Source organism: Gordionus sp. m RMFG-2023, chromosome 2 (assembly GCF_954871325.1).
Source record: "Gordionus sp. m RMFG-2023 chromosome 2, tfGorSpeb1-WG-v2, whole genome shotgun sequence".
Taxonomy (NCBI): Eukaryota; Metazoa; Nematomorpha; class Gordioida; order Chordodea; family Parachordodidae; genus Gordionus; species Gordionus sp. m RMFG-2023.
In genome coordinates this window covers 49,710,933-49,730,103 of record NC_088776.1, presented here as the reverse complement: position 1 = coordinate 49,730,103, position 19,171 = coordinate 49,710,933, and the positions used below count along the sequence as shown (strand labels likewise).

Genomic DNA, 19,171 nt, shown 5'->3' with positions numbered 1-19,171 from the left:
TTTTATTTTGTCACCCCCCCCCCCCCTCCCATCCTTTCCTCCCACCTTCCTTCCACCAATAAAAATTATAATATATTTGATCATCAAAAATATTTTATTACATTTTTTGGTATAATATGTTATTTTATCGTTTTACCATAAATTTTTTTTTATACGACCAATAATTATGGATTAACAATTATTTTTTTAAAAAATAATTAATTTTATTACGAATTTTTTTATACTCTCCCTAGTCATTTATTACAACTACAACTAATATATATATTTTTGGCCTAATTATTGAGCTTATTTTTTTTTTAAAAAGAGACTAAAAATATACTTCTCCCTTTTTAAATTTTTAGTTATTCATCCATCCCTTTTTTAAAATAAATTATGGTTTTTTTAAACATCTTTTTATTATCCACCAGGAAAATGTAAAATAATTTTGTAAATTTTAATACAGGCGTATAAAAATTTTTTTTAAGGTTTCTTTTTTTAGATATGTAACCTAACTCAGTGGAACAGTAGCTTTTTGAAAATAAAATACTTTATTTTAAGACGAGTTGGACATTCACGTTTTTGTCCATTCCTAGAGATGGCGATGATCTAGCCATGGCATCATCTTTATATTCTGACCTTTTTCTCCCCTAATTTATTTCTATTTTTTTTTCTATGTCCAAAGCTGATTTTATTATTTTTATAATTGCGATAATACATTTTAGTTGCGTATGTCTTTATAATTTTTAAAAATTAAATCAGCTTTGGGCAGTGGATTTATAAGGGTATTTTTTCTAAAGATATGAGAAATTGGTTGTTTTTAAGTTCATTTATTAAAATTGTTAAATATTATAATGTTAAATTTAATCATTAAATACTCTTAAAACGAATCACGTATAATTTTTATACAATATAAGATATAAATGATTGTGCCCAATGGCGTTTATCTAGACTGACTATTTATTTATAAGTGTATATATAGTCAGCTGTAGTCAATGTCATTGGCTATAGTAAACGCTTAGATATACGAAAATAACAATTTTATTATAAAAATATAAAAAATAGACGAAAAAATAACTCCTGACGATGAAAAATTATTTATTACTACGCATTAATTTATTACATTAAACATTTTTTTCTGTGATTTCGCATAAAAACCATTATTAGATTATCAATATTTAAGCGGTTTGACTACTGCAAATGCCAAGGTACTGCAAATGCGTAAAAAATTTATCTTTCTACTCTATTAATCGAGTTAAGATATTTTCTTATAATATAAACAAGTTATAAAATTTGAATTATTATATATATTCAATAATAAAGGAATAATTATATTTCATTCAATCTATTAATTGATGGTTTAAATCTTTCAATAGAATTATGCTTAAAATAATTAAAATTTAAAAATGTAATTCTATAATGTTCAATTCGCAAGTTGGCGTTTTATTTTTAAAACAATTTAAAATTATTTTCGTGATATTAAGCGCACTAGTCCTAAAACGTCACATATATATCAGAGATATATATAAACAACAGAGCAATGCTTGGTTCTCTCATGAAAAAGCCCATTTAACTGGGATAAAATATGGGAAATAATTAAGAGGACCATCCACGTTTTTTGGGTAGGCCGCAGTTACCTGGCCGCGCAAGAGGTAAAGCCCCTTACTTAACCCATGGGAAATAAAAGGAGAGGTAAAAAGCCCATGCCCGATTAAATAAAATTTGATAATGGAAGGGTAATATTGGCTATATTAATTTAATTTTAATTGGTATTGAGAGAAACCTTGAAATAAGTATGAATAGATAATATAGACTCGGCCTGATGAATACAATAATTATTAAGATAATATTTTAAATAAGGTTTCAAAGACTTACGTTGAGCAAAATAAAATCGAAAAACCATTCAGACGAGTGTAAAATGTTAGGTTTAGGTATACAAAAAAAACATTGTAAACTCTGAATTTGAACTTGAAATAGTAGAAAAGGAATGAGCGAATCCTCAAAAGGACGGGTTATTATTATAAGGGGAAATTAATGGTTTATAAGGTAATTAGTTTTTATTCTAAGTAGTTTATTTATGGAGCCTTTTTTATTGTTTAGAAGGGTGAATTGTTTAAGCTAATATTCATGTTTAGGATATCCATAAGAGTCTCGGTTTAAATTTGCAGTAAATTGAATAAATTGGGAGCCATCTGAGGGCTTCATAGGCTATTTTGTTTTCTGCGTTTCTCAAAATATGTGCGAACAACTGTACTCTTCTTTTTTTCATCTGCACTGTTACTGGAGTGTTTGGATAAATTCCATAAACTAACATATGAAATAACTCTGGGATATATAGCCGTTAATAAGTCTCAGACATCTGTTAACAAAAACCGGAAGTTTTTTAATCTGTGTTTTGTTAACATCCCAAGTATCACTTCCATATAAAAGGATGGGTATGATCATCGAATTAAACATCTGCAGTCTGCTTTTAACCCAAATTTCCCTAATCATCCATAATTTAAGATATTTGTAAAACACTGACTTTGCATGCTTTAATCTCATTTCTCCCTCGTTCTTATTACCTTTATTATCCAGATTTACTCCAAGGTATTTGAAATCCTTGACCAATCTAATCCCCAACATTTTAATGGTGTGAGTTGGACTTATCTCAGCCCATGGTGAGCATAATGACTGTTTTATTCAAATTGATCGTGGATTTCTCCACTATATGCTTTGAGTATATCTAGGATACAAGGGGATTTTTCCTTGAATTTAGTAATAATAACTATATCGTCAGCATAGAAAATAATGTGGTGTTTTAAGTTGAGGTTATCATGACAGGATAAACTTAGATTAAACGCTCCAAGCGTATCCGCAATAATTTTATTCATGACTATATTGAATAAAATCGGTGATAGGAAACACCCTTGCTTAACTCCTTTTCGTACCATCAAGGAAGGAGATTAAACGTTCTCGACTTTAAAAGTAGACATTAGTAAGGCATAATGGTTAGTGAGGATTTTTACTATATGAGTCCACACTACTGTCCATTAAGATTTTCCAGAGAACTTCATGTTTAATACAATCAAATGCCTTCCTAAAATTTACGAAGATGAACAATAGAGGTAGTTTATATCTGAAGTTTTTCTGTAGGGTAATTTTTTGCAAGATGTTCCTGCCAAGATATAAGCACATATATTGTTGGATAGTAGGTGACTTGTAGACATTAGTATTCGGTTTTTTAAAAGTACCATGAAGACTTTTGATGCAATGGAAGTGATCGCGATAGCTCTATAATCGTCGAAAGTAGATGGGTAAGGAATCTTTTAAAAATTACAAATAAAAAATAAATTCCAATCTTTTGGGGTAATACCAGAAACCTAAATTTTATTAAAAACTATTAATAGGAAGATAGAGATATAGTCCGGAGAGACTTTTAGATGTTCGGCTCTAATGTGATCTAATCCAGCAGCTAGCTTTCTTTATCTTTCATGTTGTAAAATTTGAAGAGGGAGTTTGGTCGCACCTCATAGATAGTACCGGATGTTCGGGTTGAACATTTTAGAATAGTAATTCAGCCACATTTTCATTTGTTCTTCTGAGTCGCGGATAATATTATTATTTACTTTAAGTTTGGGGAGACATTTATAATTCGAAAATTGGCAGAAGATCTTTAATTTCTTATATGCGTCATATAGTTTATTGCATTTCATATCGGCCTCAACATAATCAAGTTTTATTTAATCGGGCATGGGCTTTTTACCTCTCCTTTTATTTCCCATGGGCGTTTAAGTAAGGGGCTTTGCCTCTTGCGCGCACAAATAACTGCGGCCTGCCCAAAAAACGTGGATGGTCCTCTTAATTAATTCCCATCTTTTATCCTAGTTAGATTTTCATTTTTTTCATGAGAGAACCAAGCGTTGCTCTGTTATATATATCATGACGTCTTAGGGCTATTGCGCTTCACGTTGAATAAGATTATAATTTAAAAATAAACTTTAATCCATTTATTATCTATAAAAGAATTAATTGAAACAAATTACGGCTTAAATTTCTAGATTTCGAATATGGACTTTTTTAAAATAAATTGTAAATGATATGATTTTAACGCTTATCTATATAAGTCTAAACTGAACAAAATAATATTTTTTAAATAATTTGGTCTACTTTGCTATTGATATTTTTTTTTTCAAATCAAATTTAACATAAATCTTATATCATTTTAAAAGAAAAAAAATGATTTCATTGGATATATACCTTTTATAAAAAATTTAATAATGTGAAACAATTTTGATAGCAAATTTTTTTATTGCATTAATATTCCCAATATAATAATGTCATTCTCAATTTTATAATAAATACCATAGCAAAATTATGAAAATTTTATTCTAAATATAATGTTTGTAAAAGCTACAAAGGGATGTTTATATCCTCAAGCATAAAAATAACTCATCATATTCCATTTTTAAGGAAGTAAATAAAAAATGTTCATCAATTTATTTTGATATAAAATGTCATTTGTTTAATTTAATCTTGAGGTATTGAATTTAGTATAATAGTTTTACAATACCTGTTTATGCAATTCATTAAATAGCATATTATAAATTTGTTTGACTGGGGCTGACATACTATCTTTTCCTTAATTTGTCTCATTATTCATGCTAAAATCTAAAAGTTGAATAAAATAGATAAAAATTAATAACATTTATTTTAAAAAAAGGTATAATGAATGAATGCTTTATAATGTTTCCCAAATATTTATATAAATATGATTCTAACGAATAATTTATTATATAGTGTTGTTAAATGGCACGATTTGAGCCGATTTTTAAAAACGGCTAACTCAACATTTTAGACAGATAAATATTGCCTAAGCATTGAAATTTCTCGAATAGATACCCAAATCTTTGTGCCATCTATGGGCAAAATATTCAGGCTTGCGTATATTATTTCTGGATAAAATATTGAGTTAACCTTTTTTAAAAATCGGCTCAAATCGAGCAGTTCAACAACACTAATATTATATAAATTTGTATAATGAATTCATTATAATATTTTTAGATATATCAGGATCAAATAATTTTGAACGCGTTCGTGACCGAAGTTGGTTTTTTGAGAAAACTGATAAATGACGTTCCTTTCAGCTTTGACGAACTTTTCCCTTTTTTGACGAACGCATTCGATTTTTACGTTCGTTCAATTTTACAAAATTTTCTTATTTTTATGCATTTGAAAATAAAAAATATTAATTTAATATTAATGAATATTTTTAACCAGCCAATATAGTATAGTTTATTAACTTGAATATATTATTTATAGATTATATGTTGTTATTTCATCATCGGATTCTGAATTAACATCACCATGACCCAATTATAATAAATAAATAAATAAACTAATTCTATTACCAAATATAAAATGTGTCCAAAAAATATATCAGTTTCAAAATCTTCAAGTTTTAATTTAAAAAGACACTTGATATTTTACATTATTAATAATATATATTATATAGATTAATATGAAATAGTTAATTCTTTTAGAATTTAATTTTTAGTGTGATTATTTAAAATTTATTCTTATCCAGCCATGGGAAAAATTCTTCACCTTGATGTACTGGTTGCAAGTATACAAAGAACCATCCTAGCTTAATTAGCAAGCTTAAGAAGTTCCAGTCGCTTTTTCCCCAAATAATTAGTGCATCCTCTTCTGGTATACTTTGTTGGTGCAAAATATCGCATTCTTGCTCTATGTTGCTAATGTTGTTATGATCTTTGCTTGAAAAGGAATTTTTACGGAATATTTTATCTATATATGAACTCTATGTTTATCATCTTCAACTTGAATCTCACTCTGTGCATTTCTATAATGCTCTAAAAGTTTTAAATATATAATTAAAAATTACAATGATATAAAATTTGAATTAAATTTATGAAATTTTAAGATTTTTAAATCTCGGATCAAGTAGTGTCGCTAACTAATCTTAAAAATATAATATAAAATAAATTACTTTAAGTTTGGTAATTGGAAACCTATGGTCAAGCCTTTTTTGCAAATTTACCTTTAGGCTAGACAAATTATATCTGAGCAATCAGATTTATTGATTTATATAGGTTTTTTTTTATTTCTGCTAAATAATAACCCTAAATTTATTGTCGATGAAATTCCACCAACTCTCTGAAAGGATTTAATAATGTGTAAAATTTGTCAATTATATCCTATTCGTTATTAAAAAGTTTTAAGGATTGTTTTCCTATTTTATTTAGAATATTATTTATATGAATCTTGTTGACACTACGGATGCTCTTTATCATAATTAAGATGCACTGTCAGCGGGTATGGCAATTTAATTAGTTTTCGTATTAATTAGATATGATGGTATAGTGCAATTCGTAATTTATATCATCAGTCTCATCAGAGTTAGCAAAATGTTCAACAAGATATGGATCAGAATCATCAATATCCATAATATGGCCTGCCTCATAAATTGATTGCGGACATTTACCATCGACCTCAATTTTATATTCCAAATCAGCTTCTCGATATCTGAGGGCTGACATTATTTAAATTTTTTAATATTTCTGGCAACTTTTTTTTATGCCATCAACTGTAACTAAATTATGAAATCCATGCCCTAAGCATAAAATTTGCTATAATCCCCCAATCTGATAAATAATCATAATTTAATATATATAATTAAATAGCATTCTAAAAATTATACACGCCTAGCGCCGCCATGAAGAAAATCGGCAGCGACCCTTGCGCCCCTCTCATCTCAATCGGCTGCATTTCCGGCGTGAATAAAAATGCCTACGGCGCACCTTAATTTTTGAAAAAATTTAGGTCGGGCCGGGTTGGGTTTAAATTTTTAAATATATTAAAATTTGTGAGACAAATTGATACATTTTAATATCCTTGCTAGAAACAAGGCGGTAATATATTTTTTATTTATAGAATATAATATATTAAATTTTTCTATATTTAAATAAATTCGGGCCAGAAGGACAAATTATCTTTATTTTTATTTCAAGCACGGCTTTTCAGGGAAAATAAAAAAAATTCGTTCAGGATCAGGTCGGGCAGGACAATTTTAGAAATATTTATTAATTTTAAACATGGCTAATTTATTGTGTTTTATTTATTATATTAAATTAAATATTAAATGAAATTTAAAAAAAATTTATTCATGAAGTTTTGAACGAACGTGCCAATTTACTTAGTAATGTTTACAGTACTAGAATCAAATAATCTTATTAAATTTTTACAGTACTAGAATCAAATAATCTTATTAAATGTTCACTTGGACTATTCAATATAAAATAATATTGCATTTTGTAATATTTACAATACCGGCATTTATATTTAACCTTTATATTTAGACTAGTTGATAACCCGTCAAGAATGACGGGAATAATAAAATCTTGAACTATTATCTGAAATTTTTTTAATTACATTTTTTTATATAAAATAAATGACATGATTATTTATTCATTTTATTAAATTTAGGGTAAAATATATGAAATTGTAATCAAAAATGTAGGGTAGATATTGATAAATTGGTATTGTATGTCATTTCCAGAGTTCAAATATTCTTGTTTGAGATAAAATTTTTATACTAGCATATTTTGGGGTGGTAATATGAGATAAATGTTTATTTTTCAATTGGCTAAATATAATTTAAATTTATTTGTTAAATCTAAATTATAATAAGTACTTAGGATTAGTGAGGGAGGTTAATTTTCTGGCATGGGAAGATATTGATAAATAGGTATTTTATACTATTTGTAAAACGTTACATAGGTTCGAATCCCGTGATGTACAAAAAATTTTCTTAAAACATTAGAGATATATACTCCATCGATTTATTAAACATTAAGAGGATAGGAAAGTTGATAGAAAAAATAAAAATTAACATTAAGATGATAGGAAAAATAAAAATTAACATTAAGATTATACGAAACGTTCATTTCTTGATTACGGTGATTATATATATAGATATTACATTATTTAATCGTTTAGATTTTAAAATAATAAAAAATTTATTTTATATATTCAAATAAAGTTTTAGAGCAATAAACGCTAACTTGCGGATTGAATATTATTGAATTATATATTTTAATTTAATATTTTTAAAATATAATTGTTTTAAAGAAATACCATGTATTAATGGATTAAATGAAATATAATTAATAATTTATATTACTTTAATATTAATGAATATATCTAGTAATTTAATTTTATAACTTGTTTATATCAAAAGAAAATATCTCAACTCAATAAATAAGAATATAAACAATATTTTTATCTATATTTATTTTTATTACTATTCAAATGTTCATTAATCTCTTTCATTTTTGAGGAATGTTAATTCCTGAATTTTTTATTAAAAATAAACTTATCTTTTTCAATAATTGAAGATATTTCTCTTCTTTAAATTTATTAACAATTTGGAGTTAAACCAATAGCAATACTACTAAAACAAGATAGAGATGATGTTGTTTGAACCTAATATAATATTTTGAACCAATATCAATATTTTGTTAAAGAACTAAAATATGATACTAAATCTTTATTAAATACTTAAATATAAAGTGAAAACATAATCAAAATAAAAGAAAAATAAAATTAATATAAATTAAGATTAAAAATTAAGTTCGCAAAATAATAATATTTATTTTCTAATAAAATATTCCCGATTATATATACTTTTCTATACTATTCAATTCATTTACATAGTCTTTACTCAAATAATATAATAATTCGTTTCGTTTTTCTGTTTAACAGTCGATTTGGTTATTACTTATTTTTTTCTCGATTTTATTTTAAAGTAAATTTACATATTACAACAAAAAAAAAATCGCGTTACCATTACTCATTACCTCTAGAAGAAGGTAACGTGAAATATTGCATGTTTTAAATGCACGGATGTAGACAAAAACTACAGGGGATTGTTAAAATGTTCCTGGGTAAGATTTAAGCAATATAATAATTATTTTCTTAGGAATTTATTATACTAAAAAAACTTAGGCTTAACACAATATTATGAAATTATTTATTATAATAAAATATCGTTATTAAATTAAAAAATGTGTAGATATTTTAAATATGGTATAATAAAAAAATTAATTAGTTAGATAAATAAAGCGAATAATACCAATAAATATAAAAATGATAATTTTTATTTTAAAAAAAAATAACTTATTTTAATGGCAATTTTTTTTTTATCTTTTTGAATGATCATGCCAAGCCTAGTAGACCCTATTGAAATTCATTTAGTCTAGATGCATTTTAATAGTGGACTTCAATACGTGTTTTTTTAACGAATGAATGTCTAGTACAAGTTCATAAATTTTAAGATCTGGTTTCGGGGTTTTTAAAATATTTCACTCGTTTCCGGTTCTAAACCATGATATAAGCTTCACTCTTTCCACATCATCGGTTGAGTATAATAGTGTCTTATATCAATTTTTAAAAATAATTTTTCAAGAGAGCATTTTTTAAAAAAAATGGAAACTCGATATAATCTACACCTCTGGCGTGAACAAAATTTAGAGGAAATTTCGCGATAAATATGGTGCTTGCTTACTTTTTAATCCTCTTAATTGTCAAGAAATTTTTTGATAAATTTGGCACTTATTCTATTTTGAAATATATAAATGATATAATTAAAGAATCTTAAAATGTTTTCAAAAAGGTAAAATTATCTTCATATTTGAAAAAATTATCTTCATATCTGAGAAAGTTATCTTCATATCTGAAACAGTTATTTAAAAAATAACAAAAAACTCTTAAAAAAGAGCAACACTTTGATATTTTTGGCACAAATTTTCGTCAAAGCAGGTGTCCAAATTGAAAAGGTTTTATTAATTGTTTTTCATCTATTATACTACTTAACAATTTCATTCATATAATTTTTTTTTCAAAAAAAAACGTAGGAGGACTGGTCCGGTTCATCCATATTCGAATACCTGCATCCCGACGACGTGAATAAGGTAAAAGAACAGCTGTGTTCATCGTGGGACACTCCTAATAATCAAAGTTCAATCAATTCTTCCCTAAATAATTTACTCTCATCCCAAAACGCCAATAATAATATTCCACATAATAGCATTGATAATACCACCACCATCAATAATAAATCCCCAGGCTCCTTAAACCCCGGATCGTCCAACACACTTCACACTAATCAAAACCAGGCAGCCAATACCAACAACACGGCCTGTAATGGTAGCAATAATAATATGCCCGCTAATACGAGTATTAACAATAACCGGGTCCTGGACCTTAAAACGGGTACCATCAAGAAGGAAGGTCATCACCAAAGTTCCAATTCTGCCCGTTTTTGTATGGGAACCCGTAGGGGCTTTATATGTAGAATCAAGTGCGGGCTTCATGAGGTAATGCCTTTATAATTGTACATTATATAACATGGGGCATAATGGTTGAGAGAAACGCGCGTTTTATAGTAATTTTAAAATTTAAAGTTTTATATCTTACAAAAAAGGAATTATTTTAACCTGAAGTATATTTCCCACATTTCTAGGTCTCAGCAGACGAGAAGAAAGTTCATCTTTGACTAATTGAAACAATATTATTTTAATCAACAAAAAAACTTGAAGAATTCATATGTAAAAAAATTAATGATAAAAAATATATATTATAATAAGGTTTACTTCTTCATAAATTTTATTAACAGAATATTTATTTGTCTACCGTAAATCAAAATTATTATTTATAAATTAAAAACATAAAAATAATTTCAATAAAATATAAGTAATTTTTGTTGTACATAACTGAATTTAAAAAAAATATAAAATTTAACAATTTTAGAAATTTTAGAAATTTCAATAAATTTAACAACCAACGACTTTATAATACAAAGTATAATAATAGATATAATGGAAATATAATTAGTGCAAATGATTATATGAGGGGGGTGGGGGGAGGGTTTAAATAATTTTGGGAAGAAGAAAATCTAGATTAATCGGGCTCCTCGGGGAATGAACCTATGAAGCATGTGAAATTAGATTTTATAATCTGAATTCCTATGCGTTGACGTAAGTAGACGCCTTCTTTTGGGTCACCTGATTTTGTTCTTAAGGTTCTGGCAATCTTTTTAATTAGGCTAAGAGCCTGACTTCCAAGGGATGTTAAGGTTGTCGTGACAACTGGTATGAATTTATACTCATCTGGAATATACACATATTTATTTGTTTTAAAATCTTTGGTGTATTTTAAAATGTCTTTATTGATGTTGAAGGGTGAGAGGGGGTCAACGCAGGAGAAATCCCACGCTAGAAATCGACCATTCTCCCAAGGAATTTGTGTAATTTCATCGGGTCCTCTCCCATCCGTAAAGAGACCTGAGGATTTAAAAGTGGCAGGAAAGCCTGCGGACTGTAAAGCTCGTTTTATGAGAGCATTACATCTGTATGCCGGATTGAGCTTCACTGCTAAAGATGTATTGGTGGCAATGACGACCAGTTTGACTTACTGGCCTTTTGCACTTGACGCACTTATATGAAACTGAGGCTGTTACATTTAAGCGAATGGCTACAGCAAAACTGAATTCTTGATTTGAAAGTTCGAGATCAAGATTTTTAGAGGGGATGCCATCCAAGTATTTATGTCCTGAACCTTGGTTGAGGGAAGCTAATAGGGTATGATCTTCAGATTGCAGTGTCGAGAAGAGGTAATCAACAGACCTTGCAATCATCGGATTATCCCAATCCATTTGTTTTGGGAGGCTGGTGGTTGACATTCATCTCCGACTGAGGCTTTGCATATGACATAGGCTTCGTCGAGCAGTGCATCTGGCAAGGTCAGTGATCAGTTATTATTTTGGAGTTTGCCAATCTGGACGAGATGAAAGCACTAATTGATAAGGCTATGGGTGATCGTAACCCTAAGCCTCCTTTATTGCAGGGGAGAGTGGCTTGATGCCACGAATTGGAGTTAAATTTGAGGTTAGTTATTTTTTCCATGATGTTTTTAATTATGGATTCATATGCTCTTAAGGGTTTGGGATGTTTAAAAACAGCAGTTGACCGTAGAGCATATAGGATCTTTGGTATATTGAAGAAATTTATAATTAATAAGAAAGATTTATGCGTGGGAAGTTGCATAAGTAGTTCCTTCATATTGTTTAAATTATTCGAAGTAGCCCTGAAAAAGGCTTCACCTGCTAAGCAACCCCCAACTGGTGAGCCAAGATGTGTTAGTTCTTCGGCCATAACCTCTTTAAATGCGTGACAGCTGGGAGATTGAGAGGTGAGCTGACAGAATTCTGTGCCCATCCTTTTGCAAAATTTCTAGGGCTTTGTCTATCTCTTCTGGGCTTCCGCTTATAATCCCGTCATCTTACCAGATATGAAGATCTAACAGGCAGCTGCTTTTAATTTTTTTAACTAGATTGTCTATTCCTAGACAGAATAATATTGACCCTAAGGGATCACCCTGTTGAATTCCTTCTGAAGAAGAAAGCCTATATTCACCATATTGTAAGATGGAGGGATTCGCATAGCAGCTTAAAATGTAGCTGGAGTAGCATGGGAAGCTATTGATGAAGGATTTTAGGAAGACAGACCGTTTTATTGTGTTGTATGCATTGTTAAAGTCAATTTTAATTAGGTGTTTATTTAGAGGATTATTTTTAAGATTGATGCGGGTTATATGAGCGACAGACTCACAGCCGCCTTTGACACCAACCCCTAGTTGAGTTGAAGTTTCATTGATTCGAGCCGAAATTAATTTTGATACTAATCTCCTAAAGAGGGTGCCTATGGCAATAGGGCGTAGGTCTTTGTTGGGTTTTGTAAGAGCGATTAGTTTTGCTCCAAACATAATTGGCTGGGCGAAGATAGGAACGTCACCATGTAAGATCCTGTTACAAAGGAGAGTTATACTGTTGAGTAGGGTAGTTTGAGAATTTGGAAGAGGGATTGTTAGGTCTTGAAGATATATCGGTCTCATGCCTTCAAAACCATGTGCAAAATCTTTTTGGGAGGATGAGATTGCTTTTCTCACTTCCTCTGGGGTAAATTCTATTCGATAAAATGTGGGATTTACACCAGGTAATTCAGTTGTAAATGCCTAATGTGTGGGGTGCTTCATAGCCAAAATGTATAAGTTTGAAAATTAATGGGGGCTAGTGTGTCTGATGAAGAGGCCAGACGAAGTGCCCCTTTTATATCTAAATTATCGATTTTTTTCCCACTAAATTTACTTTTATCTTAAAAGTATTTATGGATAACTTAGTTGTGGAGGTTAGAAATTTTTTTTAAAAATAAATTTAAATTTAATTGCTGATAAATATTTTTATTTCCTGCCTTTATGAAGTTAAAAAATTTTAATAATTTTTTTTTAACGAAATTTAAAATTAATGATTTTAATAAATAAAAGTGTATAAAAAATTACGCCTATAAATAATTGCATTTCATATAAAATTTCTGCCTTAAAATATTTTGGTATTTAATACAATTTCAAGCTAAAACTTTTCTCAGGTTTTCTATTTTTCAATTTTCACTATTTCATTATAAATAAATTTAAATTTTATATTTCTTGCTCTTCTATCCATCCCAGCTATGTTCTAATTTTTTGACGTTGCCTCTTAATTTCTAAAATAATAAGGAGTTTTAGAGAGAGCGCTACTTAATAAATTTAAATATTGATTAATGGTTATAATTTAACTCATGCCTAACATATAAATTAATATTTATATTTTCGATTTTTAATAAACTAATTACTCATTTTTTTACAATTTTATATTTTTCTCGCTTCAAAGTTAATGCGTTTTATATTAAAAATTTAATCGCACAATATTTTGGTCACCCTATTAAAATTGAAAAATGGATTCTATCATATTTTACCTACAATCAAATGTAATTATGGTTGAAATGGATTATAAATGTTTAAATATAACAATTAAAATATGACCTTTAAAAATCATTTTTATGATTTATAAAAAAAAATTTACATTTCATGCCATCCACTCCTATCCTCCAATATCGATATTATCATCTATATGTTGGTTTACTAATTCAAAAATGGGGTGAAAAAATTACATTTGGCAATAACTATATCATCTTTTTATTATTGATTTATCAATTTAAGTTATTATATTTTTATCCAGATTTAATTATTTTTTTACCACTTGACGATTTTCGCCTTTGATCATTTTCATATGAGTTCATACTAATTATGATTTCTGTACACAATTTTTCTTGCGTCTATAAACTCCTACCCCATCCCCTATTATACTAGTAGGTCTACTTTCAACTATCCTTTATCTCGTTCTATTGTAACAATAATTTCGGTCCTTTTGTCATGATTTTTTTGCCTAAAATCTTGAAAGTATTTAAGAAATCTAACTATATCAAGTAAAAAAAGAAGAAAAATGAAAAATAATTAATGGTAAGATAATACATATCAAGTTAATATTAATGGCCTGGGAATTGGGATCGCCTTGCCCCTCTTAAATATTTATAATAATATGTTTTATTCATTTTTTGAGAGGGAGAAGTGGCTTGCTAAGGAAATTTTTTCGCCTCTTCCATAGACTACGCCTATATATGATGTTCATTTACAATACAAAGGTTATTTTTTTTATTTAAACATAAAAGAATATAATTATGATTTTATTAAACTATCCTTAGAATTATTTTTATATGATTTAAATATATACTTACCACTCAGCCCTCACCACAAAATGCCATGAAAAATCATCCCAGAAGTGCTAGGGCTATGTTGGGGCCTTCCAGGGATGGCGAGCAATATGCTGTTGTACATTGTACGGGATATATCAAACACTGGCCTCCTTCCAGTATGCTTAACGATCGCTTTATTTTTATATAACTTAATTTTGATTATTAACCATGATTATTCTTTACGAAAATTTAAGGAAAAGTTATTTGTATATAATTAATATTTATTTAAGTATATTAAGCGCCCCTCTTTTAATAACTGGATTTTATGTCAATTCCGGGTCGATATTTTCTCGGACTCATTCCGACCGGACCTTGATATTAAACTTATATACGGGGCTTGTTAGACTAGTTAAGGTCAACGGTCCTTATCCGCCTTAGACTAAGACCGATTGACGTACCGGTCCTTCAATTATATATAAGTCAATACCCGGTATTTTATTAATATTTAAGTAAGCTTTACTATCCAATTCATAAAAATTTTGTGTATATTTTATTTTATACTATTTTTCTAGAGGAGTTACTTTAGTTTTTGTAATTCTTTTACTTTTTTGGTTTATTTTTTTATTTTGCAATATACTATGAAAACTGGAAGTTTATTAAAAAAGCATTTTACTTTTAAATTAAATATTTGTATTATTTATTATTTTACTCATATTTGATTTGATACTGTTAACATAAATACCTTTATATTTAGTGAAATGATAAAACAAGAATTAAATTAGGAAAAAACGAAAATATTTTTAAAATTACAAAAAAAATAAAAGACCGCCCATAGACCGATTTTTATGTAGGACCATGGTTTGACCGGTCATCTGGTACGGCCCATGTATATCGATCCGGGCCCCGGATCGTGACCTGCACTAGCCAGGACTTCGAAATTTTAAATTATGTTTTTCCTATACCTTTATGAGAATTTTTTTTTATTTTGAAAAATGGTACAATCTCCATAATCCTAAATTTTTCTTTAATCTATGTTTTTTGCTCGGACTTAGACCCGAAGCCTTTAAAAATAATGGGACTGACTCATTTTCTCTTCTCGGTAATGGCTGGACATGTAAAAATATTTGTGACGCAAGCACAGAGCTCTCTTTACTTTTATCTAGTTTTATGTTTATAATTAATTTTTGATTTTATGCGTAAATAAAAATTTTTATAATATAAAACATTCTAATAAAAATGTTATATTAAAATTTATTTGCATTTGCACAGACACCACTCTGGGTGATAAAAACGCCTTGAATTCCGCCATCTACCAATTACCGCCGAATAATAGCATAACTACTCCAAATAATCATAGTAATTCAAACAGCGTGAGCCATTTTAATTCCAATTACTTTTGTTTGGTGGCCATCGGCCGCTTGCAAATAGCTAGCGCGCCCAACATAAACGATATACTGACAGCAGGCGAGGGCAGAGTTATAACCGAGTTTGTGTCCAGACACGATACCTCGAATAAAAGACTTCTTTTCGATAATCAAAACCTCGATCAAATCCCTATCAACCAAGTTAACATAGTAATCAATCAAGCTGCCGTTTCTAGTTTAGAATCTTCCGACCAACTCAACTCAGTTAATAATTGTGGCAGAACATACGACTTTACCTTTGTCGATCAAAGGTACTTTAAAATAATATATAGATTATATTATATATAAGTTCATCAACTTGTATTTTGGTAGTATATATACTAACTAATAAAAATGTAAAATTTTACTTCAAATCGGCTTACTTCATGAGATACGGCCATATATTTAAAATATCTCAAAAGTTAAGTTAAAGACATAATTTAAATTTTATTTAATAGCTCTTCAATAGCCCTTTAATATGATATTAATTTATTTTATAAAAATCAATTACCTAACACCGGAAATAGAAAATCGGATTGGCTATAAAATAAAAAATGCACCTTTTTTCTTTCAAATTTTTTTTACAGAGAGACATTTTACTTGCTAATATATGTACAAATCAAATTTATTAATTTAAAAAAATTAAATCGCATTTTTTAATAGTTTAAAAAATATTTATATTATTTTTCTTCTAATCACAATTCATAAATAATATATAAAATAAATAATATTTTTAATAATAAAAAATATGTGGCTTGGTCAAAAATCACCGGCGGCGGAGTATTTGGCAGGCGGCTCACAGCTAATTACAACAAATATATAGTATTTTTTTTTAAAGTGGGCAATATATATGAATAATAGCATTAAAACAAATCTTAAAAAATCCCATTAAAATCGCAAAATACATTTACCAGTAATGTTATTTTAAATATAACGCAAAACGCTTTAATTTGGAAGCATTATATGGAATAAATTATTAAGATTTTGTAAAAAGTAATAAAGTAACAACTCTGATAAAAAGTAAGCTCAATATTCTCTTCACCCCTCATAAAGATGAATGAAAACAAAAAAAAACTTTATAAACTTCTACAAACATTATATATTTTCAGATTAAGGCAGAATGACATTTTTTGTAACTGCATATGACAAAACCACGTGCAGTAGTTTAAGGGTAATAACTAAGAGGCTAGCGGTTAAAGCAAGCCTGCAATGTCCTTCACACAAATAATAATAATACAAGAACACCATACTATTTTTGTAATCGTTTTCATGCTATTCGGAAAACATACTGAAAAACGTGCAAAGCTAGAGGAAAAGTTTACGGTACAAATTACAATAGTAACGACGAAGATTCAGATTTCTCAATAAGAAAAATCTACAAATATGGACAGCACCCAACAATTATGGTATTAATAAACAACCACGAAATTAAAATGGAATATAATACAGGTTCAGCAGTAACCATCATTAATGCAATAATATGGAATAAAATTGGGATGCCAAAACGTAGAATGGTTAGAGCTCCAACTAATATGGAAACAATACAATTAAAATTATGGGAGAAGTTTATGTAAAAGTGCAATTAGATGATAAAATAAAATGGCTTCCGTTATTAGTTACAAAAACAAATGATGCAGCGCTATTTGGATTTCTATGGACTATAGAATTTGATCTAACCAACATAGGTAAAAGTCAATATGATCAGCAATAAATATAATAATAATGATAATGGTAACGTGAATATTGAAAAACTATATAAAGAATTTGCTACGGTGTTTGAAAATAAATTAGGATTAATAAAAAATGTCGAACCAGTAAAACTACAATTAGAAGAAAATACAAAACCAATTGCACTACCAGCAAGAAGAGTACTGTTGCCAAAACTAGAAATTGAAAATGAACTTAAACGTTTGGAAGAAAATAACATAATAAAGAAAATAAATCCATCTAACAAGAGTAACCTGGAGTACTCCAATGGTAGTGGTACGTAAAACTTCAGGTGAACTACGATGATTTCAAAGTAACATTGAATACATTTTTACTAAAAGAATATCACATTCTACCAATGTTTGAAGAATTAATCGCAAAGATCGCTAATAGAAATAAGTAAACAACACTAGATCTCAAAAGCGCATTTCTACAAATAGGTATTGTTTTGATGAACTATTCTAGATATATCCGGGTATTAATTATATATTTGTCAGCAACGTTGAATAATAAGAATGGAAAACAATCTCGAAAAAAGATTTTTAATGACCAAACGAATTCCCGGGACACAAAAATATCATGCATTTATTCTATAATGGAAGAAAAAATGAAAGTCAAATTTTATTCTAATTCATTGATTATTTAATATATGATATTATTTAATTAATATGTTTATATAATAATAATTTTCCATCGATATTCATGTAATATAAATAATTAACTAAATAAAATATTTTTAATAGCTAAACTTATATGTTAAATATGACACAATGTCTATTAGTGATCTGCATAGGGCCTAATAATTTTTCTAACCCGGCCCGAAAGAATAAAAAAATAATAGCAATTATTATTTTTTTCAATAGAGTTTTATATTACACTGAACAAAATTAAGTTTATGATCTCAAATAAAAAAATATTAGTTACTTATTTCTTACAAAAATTTTTAAATATATTTATTTTATTTATAAGCCTGATCCAGTCCAAACTTTTTTAAACATATTACGCCCCCAAATATTATCAATGTCCACCTACCTATTTTTTTACATGTCTAAACTTTAAGCTTTCTTTTTATTTTAAAATTTGAAAAAAATACTATATATTTTAAATATAAATGATATTTATTAACGATATTAGCGATACTACTTAAAAGTATAATAATTCTTGCCAGTACTCGTCCCAGTCTAAGATTTTACAAATATTAGAAAGTATAATGTCTATCTGTAAGAAAAAAATTTTTAAAAAAAGAGCAAATTTTATTTTATAGCCATTTCAAATTTTTGATATTAGACTCGTTTTTAATAAAATAAATTTTATATAATATTAAAGGCATATTCTAGAGCTATTTAATAAAATTTATATTATATTTTTGCTTATATAATTTTTGAGATATTTAAAATTAAATAGTGTGTTTTGAAATTTTCGCGTTTCTAAAGGCCATATCTCATGAAATAAGCTGAGTTG

General features: G+C 28.0%; 1 protein-coding gene across 1 annotated transcript in view; it reads left to right on the top strand.

The window, feature by feature from the left end:
• The window catches only part of LOC135925337 (aryl hydrocarbon receptor nuclear translocator 2-like), a 37,118-nt gene that overhangs the window by 4,895 nt on the left and 13,052 nt on the right, over positions 1-19,171 (top strand). Inside the window, exons 6-8 of the mRNA XM_065460607.1 lie at positions 9,891-10,352; positions 14,650-14,776; positions 15,870-16,275. Coding sequence (XP_065316679.1) covers positions 9,891-10,352; positions 14,650-14,776; positions 15,870-16,275 — 995 coding nt within the window. The remainder of the gene's footprint in view (positions 1-9,890; positions 10,353-14,649; positions 14,777-15,869; positions 16,276-19,171) is intronic.